The sequence below is a fragment of the Lolium perenne genome, chromosome 4 (assembly GCF_019359855.2).
Source record: "Lolium perenne isolate Kyuss_39 chromosome 4, Kyuss_2.0, whole genome shotgun sequence".
NCBI lineage: Eukaryota > Viridiplantae > Streptophyta > Magnoliopsida > Poales > Poaceae > Lolium > Lolium perenne.
Window position 1 is genome coordinate 38,054,373 of NC_067247.2, and position 12,367 is coordinate 38,066,739.

The following is a 12,367-nucleotide window of genomic DNA, read 5'->3' on the forward strand; positions in this document are numbered from 1 at the left end:
CCACCCATCGCAAGGAAAAAACGTGACAACTCAACCACGTTCTGTCATGTGCAATTTTCTTGGCATGATTTTAGGATAATTATTTCTTAGACTTCCATTACTCAATGGCAGCACATTTCTGCCTTCAATATAACATCAACCGATTTACAGGGCCAATTATTTGAGAATCAGCAGGAGAATTTCCGATCTTTACACGATGTTATGCTCAAAAAAAAAAAAACTACAGCAAAATTGGGTTATATAAGAGCCAAAATGTCCCAGGGTTACAGAGAGAATGAACACTGCTGCACAAATTACTTCACAAACGAAGAAGCTTCACCACAGATATTGGATGGTAGAAACAACAGGTGGGCGCCAATGCTCCGAACTCACTAACCCTTCAGGTCGGCGAGAGCTGTCTTGGTGGCGGCAGAGATTACCGCATCCGAAGCATTTGGCAGGTAGTAATATTTCCCTGGCAAAGCATGGAAGTATATTGTCTTCATCGGAAGTATGCAGAAAAAAAAATGGAGTATGGTGCTTAGGGATGCAAATGTCAGATACATCTCTTTAAGTGACAAAAAGGTTATTTCCTCTCAGATTCGACTCGTATATTGCCATGAAAACTTGTACTAGAAAAATCATCACAAGATCAGTGCAGTTATTTATGATGATTGATGTCATGCCGGTAATACCTTGGGCAACCCTTGCAATCTCCTTGGCAAATCCTGTGGATACAAACTTGTTCTCGGTATCAATGACCAGAAGTGACATTCCTGCCTTGTATATTTTGGCAGACACCTCGAGAATCTCATCCTTGCAAGAGAAAGCAAATCCAGAAATATCGTTTGAGCACAGCAAGAAAATTCAAAATGGTGGCCAAAGGCTTCTATCATCGAAAATGGATATTTTTCATATCACACTACATTGTTTGATGTCATGATACGGGTTGTACCTTTAATTCCTGATTAGAAGGTCTTGGTGCATCTGAAGCAGCAGCAGCTTCTGGGTCATTGGATTTCTTCAGTGATACGTTAGCTCTTCCATCAGTGATTGCAACAATCATGATGCGTCCAACATCACCACTCTTTTCAGCATTCAACCCCACTCTGACAGCCTTCAAGGAGAAACCACAATGTTATCCAGATTACAGATACCCTGGCACTATACCACAATTCAACATGGTGCTTAATTTTCCGTTCTTACTGTACTGAGGCCATGAGCTAAAGGAGAACCGCCACCACATGGAAGTTTTTCAAGACGTTTTCGGGCCATTGCTATGGATCTCGATGGTGGAAGTAGAACCTCAGCATAATCTCCACGGAAGGGTATGATTGAAACCTGAGATGGATGGATGCCAAAATGAAATATAAGGTTGGGGTACAGACTATCCATATAACCATAAAACAAAATTATCTCAAAGGGAATAACGACAACAATTTTTACGTTTCAGTGGTACCTGATCTCTGCTTGTGTAGCTTTCTGCAAGCAACTTCAATGCTGCACCTTTGGCGTTCTGCATGCGATTCAGCGCCATGCTGCCACTAGCGTCCACAACAAATATGACCTGTCAAAAAGTAAGTTCAATGACATATATGGAGTCGTGTGATTGGAAAGTTCAATTCGCTGCATATAAAGGGCAGAAATGTAGATAATATGATACAACTAGGAGAGTAGCGTAAAATATGAGCAACATAATCTACAGATTTCCAAGAAACTGCACAAGAAAATATGCAGCGAGAGAGACATACCAGAGCACCTGCTTTTCGAGCCATTCTTTTGGCTCTCATGTCAGTCTTTTCAACAAAAACTTTTCTTGTCTTGTCAATATTTTTCTCTCTCCGCAGTTTTTGGTATGGTGCAGCTGCTCGAAGTGTCGCATCTACAGCTAATCTTCTTACTGGACCCTACTACAAAATCGACTGATTAGATGAGGAGCCTATTTGATCAGAAAGGGTACCAACCAATAAGGTAGGAGTGGTATGCAAAGGAACAATGCAGTATAGGTGTCTGGTATAGTCAGTAAGAGGTTAAGGAACACATCAGAAGGCATCAAAGGAATGCAAAATGTAACAAGTAAGACCAACATAAGAAGAAGTGCTAAAGCACTTAGCACTGTTCGCTTTGAACAGTCAAGTGTTCAAGTTGCAAAGTTGACAAGGTAAAGTCAAGACCTTCGGAAGCATAGGCTTTATGTATCGGCCCCTGTCTTCTGAGAATATGACATTTTTTGCTCGTCCAGCCTTTCCTTTTTTTCTTTGTGCTTGCTGAGCAAAGAAAAGGAGCTTATCATCTACTAGTCCACCTTCAGCATCAAAAATAAACTCCTCGGGTATCTGGTCATCCTGTTTTTCATTTTCTTCATCATCGTCCTGTTAGGGGAAAAAGGCAATAATGAAATAAGAGAAAACAAATAAATAAGGCAGGTATAGGTTTCTTAATCATAATAATCAACCTCCTTTTCCTCCTCCTTCTCCTCATCTTCCTCCTTCTCATCTTGATCTTCTGCAGAATCTTGATTTTGTGGAGGTTGCGGAGGTGGGGGTGGAGGTGGTTGGTTTTGCTCCTCCTGTGGGTTATCAGATATGATCGAGCGTGGTAGAATAACTAGCTCTACCTGCAAGAAGGTGCCATGTGTGTCAAATATGAACTGAATCAAACTTCAAAATTTTGGCATAAAATGCAAACAGAAATAGCATATCAAAAGAAAAAATAGGATTTATATGAGCGCTAGATTTGCCTTGCTACTGTACAATTTATTCTTAACAAGCAGGTATAGTAAATTTTATTAGTCAAGTAAAGAAATGAAGAAAGCAATCAACCGAAATTACACATGGTGTCTTGCTTCGTTACAAAATGAAGAATTCACAGGCATAAAAATACTTAACAGCTTTCTTGAGATCATCCACATAAACTTTTTCACGTCCTTCCATAGCAGCAAGACATTTAGCCACTCGAGCAGCATACAGCTCAGCTCTGTGCCCCTGCAACAAGTGGTAACACTCAGGAATTTGTATCTAAATATGAGGATACATCTATTTCAACTTTCCAACTCGCTACCAATCTCAATAACTTGGCATAACTGTCTCAAACAGTCAATGTCGTTGTAAAAATATAACAAGACGATTGATGGACATCAGGCAGGTATAGTATCTAGACAGTAAGGTAAGGCCAGTAGGCCAGAATTCAGGGTTTACAATTAACACCAGTAGACTGACATAAGTGGTTACGACAGATAACAAGTTGAACACAAGAGGAACAATAAATTGACATGTTACAACTTTAGCTAAGGCATGGAAAAAAAAACAGTGACCTTGGCTTTGTTGCCAAAAACTACAGTTTTGAGCATTTGAAAATGTTCTATCCAGTTACATTTGATGCACATGTATGGAGAAAAGATCTGCAAAGACTTTGAATAATGATGCCAAACCAAATAAGGTATGCATACCTAAAATGATATCATAAGTACTAGGCTAGCCAATTCTGGCTAAAAATGTAGGCTGTTATGTGCAGCTACCAGTACTATGCAAAACACAAAACAAAATTGCTTTTACAAACACCAGGCTCAAAGTACGAAAACAGTAATGCCAAACTAACAGAGACAGATCATAATGCACCTGCCTACATACACAGGTTTTATAAAGGAACATGCTTGCAATGAAAAATCATCAACAAAGTGCAGTTTCTTTCCATACAGAGTGCAGAACATAACAAGGATACTGCAGATTTTTTCTAAAAGATGATGCAAGCTTTCAATTCCAGATCTCAGCAACCCACTGGCTGGAAGAACATCAAGATTCAACAAGCCAACTAACCTGACACCCACCGCGTATAGCTTCCGTGACAAGATACTTGAGCTGCTCTGTGCTGATAGCAACATCCCTCAAATACTCTCTTGCCAAAATTATCTGTGTAACCATGATTACTATTGTGAGATGGGCACTATATGACAAAAATTTCAGCTCAAACTACTATTGTCATATGAGCAGTAGATATAATTAGTTCTTGACCTATTCATTCAATTTTGAATGCAAGATAGATGATAAATGTTGGATATACTGCAAGTACTAATATGAGGTGGACATATGTGCTCTAACTATCAAAGTATAAACAGCTGGATGAATAATCCCAGATTAAATGCATCCTATGTGCTTTCTGCTTAATATGTGTCTGGCTTGTTTACTCAACAATGTGTAGTTAACAGAGAGATTTGCCCTTCAATTTCACAATTAAAGACAGCTAGGATTTCCAATGTATTCACAATATAAATTATGCTACTTTTTCAGGACAATTTTTTTCCCATTCTTTCCATACAATTCCCTTTACTTAGTTGCAACTTGCAACATCGTGTCTGAATGATTGAATATACAGTGCTCTTGAAATGTATTTGTACGAAATACCAATAAACCGGAAAAAAAAGATAGATCCTGCACCCTACTCTGGTTTGATAAGGCAGGTATGATGTAACCTTTGTTAACAATAGGTATCAGTATTTCAGTTTTCCAGTGGTACCTGAGTTTTTGCAACCTCGGTTTCTTCTTCCACCATCTTAAAAACATCTTTGCTAGACTCCTGAAACTGGGTTGCAATATTGACAGCTGCCACGCGGTCATCAAAATTCAATGGAAGGTCGGCACTGCAACAAGAAACAGTATGACAATGAACAAACTATGGACTTGGTACTAAACAGAGAATAAGGAAGTAATATTTGTAGTCTAAAGTACCTTAAATTAATTGCAATACGATCAAGTAAGTGCTCACGTACAGATCCTTCCTCCGGGTTGTAAGTAGCAATCAAAAGTGGTTTGCACGGATGACGGAAGCTAATACCCTCTCTTTCCACAATATTAACTCCCTCCGTCAGGACATTCAGAAGCAGATTGCTTATGCCCTCATCCAAAAGATTTATCTCATCAACATAAAGAACACCTCTATGCGCTTCAGCAAGAAGACCAGGTTGAAACACGGTAGTTCCTGATCTCACCGATGCTTCGACATCAACAGATCCAATGAGCCTATCCTCTGTGACACCAAGTGGAATCTGTCAAAGGGAAACCTACGGCATTATGAAACAAACAATGATTTGGGAAGACAGTAGAATAATAAGTCGGCGTGCTATACCTGCACAAAAGGTGCTTTAATAATCTCAGATTTGACATTGCCATCAGCATCATATTGCACTTGGTCAGCTAAATGTTCCTCCCATCTGCCATAGCAGGAACTTAACCAAGTAAGCTAACAAAACATTTAAGAAATAAGAATAAGCTGAATATCATAAGTATTACTACTTATGATATTGCTGGGATAACCAAGTAAGCTAACAAAACATAGAGGAGCTAACATAACCAAGTAAGCTAACAAGACATAGAGGAGCTGCATTGTGTAGGGACAGTACTCTTCTGGATTGCTGGGGTCAGCATTTGAAATTGAGCCCACAACCACTTCGATGGGCGGAAGCATAGCATGCAAGCCTCGGGCCATCACCGTCTTCGCCGTCCCGCGCTTGCCGGAAATGGCAATGCCTCCAACCTCACGGTCGATTGCCCCGAGAAGCAAAGCAGTTTTAATTGAGTCCTGTCGAGCCAAGCCAGGAAATTCACTAGTTATTAGAACTAGAAACCAAGTCACGGTGATACCTCAATGCAATGGGTGAAAAAAGTAAACTCTATCTTGCAAGTGATTGTCTTTCTTTAGCCTCACAGAGCATTGCTGTGATTAATCATAATATCATGGTAGTAAATTGCATTATGTTCCCGCGAACAGCTCTAAATAATGTAAACTGTGTGGCTGTTACTATTTCTACATTGATACTGTGAAACTCGCAATACACCAAATGCTCGAATCCATTGGGTGAAACAGCACGATAACTCCGTTAGAAGACCGACGAAATGCCCCTGACCAGCACGGCGAAATGCCACTACCAGTACCAGTCCCACCATCAGCAGATGGCAGCACGAGGGGGTGGAAGGAAAGCTCCTCCTCACCTGACCGACGACGGCGGCCAATGGGAAGTACTCCCGCCCATACTGCTGCTGCCCAGACGCCGTGCCGCTGGACGGCGCGGTAACGGCGCCGTTGGTGGAGTCGAGGAGCTCGGAGGCCGCCGCGACGGCCGCGAGGCGGGTAGGAGCCTCCCGCCTCCGGACGGCACGGGTGTAGAGGGAGACTGCGGCGGCGGGAGAGGAGGGGAGGCGGCGAGGCTGGAGGTGCGGTAGGGAGGTGGAGAGGGCGGTGGCCATCGCCATGGGGAGCGTGTCTCTCTCTCTGCGCTATCGCTTCTTCTTATCTGGTTTCCGGGGAAATCGCATCCATCTCGGCCGATCGGGAGACGCACGCACGGACGTCCGATCAGGAACGGAAGGATGGACAGCAGAAGCCCGCGCGTCTAAATAAATAAATAAACTACGCACTCAGTTCCAAAATAAGTATCACGGATTTGTTTCTGCTTGTGTTTTTTTTGTTTCTGTTTGTGTATTTTAAATTTGGGTCTGAAAATTCTGTAGAATGTAAACACACATCTTGTGAACATGTAAAATTTTGTTTCCGAATTTTTTGACACTTACAATTCAAAATTTAAAGAGTGGTATCAAATAAGGTGTGGTATCACTAGATATGTTCTGGAGCGAGCATAGCAACAAGATCGAGTGTCCTTGTCCAGCCATCTAGCCATAGTAGCCTCGCGTCCAACCCAAGCAACGCCAGCCAAGCTACGAGGAGAATGAGAAGAAAAGAGCGACAGACTTTGTACTGAATTAAATTTGCTTGCAAAAAAATAGAAGATAATTTAGAAGACATTCTAGGAGTATTTTCCATCCAATTTTGGTAGGGTTGGTATGCGATCAATGTAAATGTGCACCCAAAAAATGAAACAACAATCACACGTTGGCACTTGAAATGAAGTTTGATGCATTCATAGATTGTTATGGGGATCAACTATTCTGGTAGACGCTGCAAAAAATGCAAGTAACCGAATATTCTTAGATCGTATCTAAGATGGTTTTTCTAAACCGTTGTTATATTTTAATTTTAATTTTAATCGCGTAACCGTGGCACCAAAGCTGTCTTCTAAGGATGGTGAATAGACGTTTTAAAACTAAATAAGTATGATACAGGCCAGCTGTATCGCAAAGTTCAACTGAACATTCTCTCAAAAAAAAGTTTAACTAAACATTATTTGCAAGTAAATATCCTAAAATAACTCAAAACCAGTCTCTGCAAATAGACGTAACTAACAACCAAACACAATAACTCTTACATATGATATTTGTTGAAATAGCATAGCATAGCAATATATGCATCAAAAGAAAGTAACAAAAAATGAATATGTACATATATTGTAGAAACATATACAACCTCTTTGATGTAACTCATACAATACTTGTTGTGTGGCTACAAAAGATCATCGGAATATTTGAAAGGTTGCATCCACCTTAATTTATTTCTCTTCTTTACTGTCTTTAAAAAAAAGTTATTTAGCTCTCATGTGTGTTTATAGAACCAAATTTCCCTTCATTCATATTTTGGATGTCACTTCCAGACATGAAGACAATGTGAGTTGTTGTCGTGACTGTTGTTAATTTTCTTCTCCTAGCGGCTGCACTTGGAGCGGTTTCTAGCACGGAAATAGATATGAACAAAAATTGAAGTTGTTATTTCCAAGCTGCCCCAAGAGATTTTTCACTTCGTTTACATTATTTGCTACGGGCATAGTTGGTTCACATAATTGTGGATGTTTTGGTATGTAACATTCATAGTTATTATTCTACATAATTGGCGGTCATATTTTATTTTGTTCTAGATGATAGAGATGATGCTTTATTTTTCTAGAAGTTACTTCGTGTAAATTGAACATGTAATATTTATGTGAGTTACTAATTGCATTTGCATATATTATCTCTGAAGACCATGGGGGCCAATACCCCCTCCCCCCCCCCCCCCCCCCAACACACAAACACACACACACAAACGTTGAATGCCCACCCACGCTGAAATCGTGTAGCGTTTGAAAAATCATTAAAAATATCTTAAAGATGATTTGCTACTTATTGAGATGTTAGATGAGACTAAATCAAATAAACAAATATTTAAACTACTACCCTAGATTTTGTGCAAATTGTTTGTGGAGATCACGGCCGTATGATCCCTCCACGAAAAAATACCCATCTTTGCTAATTTGGGTCTGCAATGTTTGTGACTACGCTGCGCCTTCTCAGCGTCCAGCCGTCCCATGCGCCGAAACCACACAAATCCTATATCTAAATAGGAGCCCTCCACTAGGTGATTTTTCTCAACATGCAAGCATGCCACATCATCAACCAGCCACCTCACCAAATTCTCAAATGTAATCCTGATTTTTTTTTAGAGAAACTCCTCCAACTCAGCAATAAAAGGGTCATTAAGTCATAGTAATTAGCAGGCATTTTTCTCTTCTTTTTATAGAAACACGCGTATGATTTTGTTCCTATCCGTGCTGACCCATCATATCCTCTTCCAAATATTGATCTCTCCACCAAGCTGTTTTATCTTCTTCCTGCTTAGCCCACAAAAAACTGAACGGGGCATTGATGCAAAAGAAACTGAACGGTGCTTGGTTAATAAAGGAAACTGATAACCCACAAGTATAGGGGATCGCAACAGTCTTCGAGAGAAGTAAAACCCAAATTTATTGATTCGACACAAGGGGAGGTAAAAAATACTTATAAGCCTTAACAACTGAGTTGTCAATTCAGCTGCACCTGGAAAAGCACTAGTAACAGGGGTGATGTGAAAAGCAGCAGTAATATGAGAGCAATAGTAATGTGATAACACAGCAGCGATAAGAACACAGAGGCAACGACACCAGAAAATAGTTGATACTACTTCCAATGTCATATAGGAACGAGTATATGATGATGAGAGATGGACCGGGGTTCCCAGCTATCTACACTAGTGGTAACTCTTCAATAACAAGTGATAAGTGTTGGGTGAACAAATTACAGTTGGGCAATTGATAGGATTGAAATAGCATTAAGACATAACATCAATTTATTAATCATGTAGGCATGTTTTTCATATATAGTCATACGTGCTCGCAATGAGAAACTTGCATAACATCTTTTGTCCTACCAGCCGGTGGCAGCCGGGCCTCAAGGGAATCTACTGGTAATTAAGGTACTCCTTTTAATAGAACACCGGAGCAAAGCATTAACACTTGGTGAAAACATGTGATCCTCATACCTAAGCCTTCCCCTCCAGTTATCCCAGTTGCTGTCACTCTGGGGCCTCGGGTTCTGGACATAGATAGGTGCAAACAACTTGTAGATACAATCTAAGCAATAATTATAGAGCTTAAATCTAAGATCACGTCACTCGTGCACTAGTGACAAGCATTAAACACAACAAGATTGCAGCAACAATAACTTCACAAACTTTATAGATAGACTAATCATAATGTAACAATCCATCGGATCCCAACAAACACAACACCGATTACATCAGATGGATCTCAATCATGTAAGGCAGCTCATGAGATCATTGTGTTGAAGTACATGTGAGAGAGAGTACCAACTAGCTACTGCTAGAACCCGTAGTCCATGTGGGAACTACTCACGGAGCATGATGGAGGCGGTGGAGTCGATGGAGATGGCTTCCGGGGGCGCTTCCCCGTCCCGGCGGCGTGCCGGAACAGAGATTCTGTCCCCCGAATTGGAGTTTCGCGATGGCGGCGGCGCCCCTGGAGTCTTTCTGGAGTTTCGTCAATTGGTATCGGGTTTTTAGGTCTCGAGGGATTTTATAGGCGAAGAGGCGGCGCGAGGGGGTGCCTGGGGGTCCCACCCCATAGGCTGGCGCGCCCCCCCTCTAGGTCGTAGCCGGAGAGGAGGCCCAGAGCCCCCACACCACAGGCTGGCGCGCCCCCCCTCTAGGTCGTGCCGCCCTGTGGTGTGGGGGCTCTGGGCCTCCTCTCCGGCTCCCCTTCGGTGTTCTGGTTCGTCTCGGTGAAATAAGATGTTTGGCTTTTGTTTCGTCGAATTCCGAGAATATTGCCCGAACAACTTTTTTGGAACCAAAAACAACAGAAAACAGGAACTGGCACTGTGGCATCTTGTTAATAGGTTAGTTCCGGAAAATGCATAAAATCATTATAAAGTGTGAGCAAAACATGTAGGTATTGTCATAAAACTAGCATGGAACATCAGAAGTTATAGATACGTTGGAGACGTATCAAGCATCCCCAAGCTTAGTTCCTACTCGCCCTCGAGTAGGTAAACGATAAAAAGAATAATTTCTGTAGTGACATACTACTTACATAATCTTGATCATACTATTGTAAAGCATATGAGATGAATGAAGTGACTCAAGGCAACGATTTATAGTTTGCTAACAAATAGATAACATATAGCAAAAAAAATCATGAATAGTACTTTCAAGACAGGCATCAAAAAGTCTTGCATAAGAGTTAACTCATAAAGCAATAGATTCAAAGTAAAAGGCATTGAAGCAACACAAAGGATGATTAAGTTTCAGCAATTGCTTTCAACTTTCAACATACATATCTCATGGATAATTGTCAACACAAAGTAAAATAATAAATACAATAAGCAAGCATGTAAGAATCAATGCACAGTTGACACAAGTCTTTGCTTCTAAGATGGAAAGAAGTAGGTAAACTGACTCAACATAAAGTAAAAGAAAGGCCCTTCGCAGAGGAAAGCATGGATTAAATCATGTGCTAGAGCTTTTTAAGTTTTGAAATCATATAGAGAGCATAAAAGTAAAGTTTTGGGAGGTGTTTGTTGTTGTCAACGAATGGTAGTGGGCACTCTAACCCCCTCACCAAACAGACTTTCAAAGAGCGGCTCCCATGAAGGACGTTATTTCTATCAGCAAGGTAGATCATCCCTCTTCTCTTTTGTTTACACATGTACTTTAGTTTTTATTTATGGATGACACTCCTCCCAACCTTTTGCTTACACAAGCCATGGCTAACCGAATCCTCGGGTGCCTTCCAACATTTCACATACCATGAAGGAGTGTCTATTTGCAAAATTAAGTTGCTTACTGATGAATCAGGGCAAAACATGTGAAGAGAATTATTAATGAAGGTTAATTAATTGGGGCTGGGAACCCCGTTGCCAGCTCTTTTTGCAAAATTATTGGATAAGTGATGTCTACTTCCCCCTCCTTTTCCTGTAGACAGTGTTGGGCCTCCAAGAGCAGAGGTTTGTAGAACAGCAGCAAGTTTTCCCTTAAGTGGATCACCCAAGGTTTATCGAACTCAGGGAGGAAGAGGTCAAAGATATCCCTCTCATGCAACCCTGCAACCACAAAGCAAGAAGTCTCTTGTGTCCCCAACACACCAAATAGGTGCACTAGTTCGGCGAAGAGATAGTGAAATACAGGTGGTATGAATATATATGAGCAGTAGCAACGGTGCCAGAAAATAGCTTGCTGGCGTGTAGTTGATGGTGGTAGTATTGCAGCAGTAGTAACGCAGTGAAACAGTAAACAAGCAGTAGTAACGCAACAGTATTTAGGAACAAGGCCTAGGGATTAGACTTTCACTAGTGGACACTCTCAACATTGATCACATAACAGAATAGATAAATGCATATTCTACACTCTTGTTGGATGATGAACGCATTGCGTAGGATTACACGAACCCTCAATGCCGGAGTTAACAAGCTCCACAATTTGTTCATATTTTAGTAACCTTATAGTGTAAGATAGATCAAAAGACTAAACCAAGTACTAACATAGCATGCACACTGTCACCTTCATGCATATGTAGGAGGCATAGATCACATCAATATTATCATAGCAATAGTTAACTTCGCAATCTACAAGAGATCATGATCATAGCATAAACCAAGTACTAACACGGTGCACACACTGTCACCTTTACACACGTGCAGGAGGAATAAAACTACTTTAATAACTTTGCTAGAGTAGCACATAGATAAATTGTGATACAAACTCATATGAATCTCAATCATGTAAAGCAGCTCATGAGATTATTGTATTGAGGTACATGGGAGAGATGAACCACATAGCTACCGGTACAGCCCCGAGCCTCGATGGAGAACTACTCCCTCCTCATGGGAGCAGCAGCGGTGATGAAGATGGCGGTGGAGATGGCAGCGGTGTCGATGGAGAAGCCTTCCGGGGGCACTTCCCCGCTCCGGCAGGGTGCCGGAACAGAGACTCCTGTCCCCCAGATCTTGGCCTCGCGATGGCGGCGGCTCTGGAAGGTTTCTGTGGTTTTCGTCGATCGTATCAGGGTTTTCGATCCAGGGGCTTTATATAGGCGAAGAGGCGGCGCAGGAGGGTCGAAGGGGCGACGACACCATAGGGCGGCGCGGCCAGGGCCTGGGCCACGCCGGCCTATGGTCTGGGGGCCCAGTGCCCCCCC

The 12,367-nt window shown here is 41.6% G+C and overlaps 1 protein-coding gene across 1 annotated transcript; it reads right to left on the minus strand.

Annotated features, from left to right (window-relative positions):
- Positions 1 to 97: 97 nt before the first annotated feature.
- Positions 98 to 6,268, minus strand: LOC127292198 (magnesium-chelatase subunit ChlD, chloroplastic). The gene is made up of 15 exons (XM_051321558.2): positions 5,964 to 6,268; positions 5,375 to 5,553; positions 5,101 to 5,185; positions 4,704 to 5,020; positions 4,492 to 4,615; positions 3,795 to 3,887; positions 2,868 to 2,963; positions 2,435 to 2,596; positions 2,154 to 2,351; positions 1,731 to 1,886; positions 1,439 to 1,546; positions 1,186 to 1,320; positions 935 to 1,096; positions 675 to 795; positions 98 to 454 (listed from the first exon to the last, which is right to left on the minus strand). Exons 1-15 carry the CDS (start codon positions 6,222 to 6,224, stop codon positions 372 to 374), a joined length of 2,280 nt encoding a protein of 759 aa, XP_051177518.1. The 5' UTR covers positions 6,225 to 6,268; the 3' UTR covers positions 98 to 371.
- Positions 6,269 to 12,367: the final 6,099 nt, after the last annotated feature.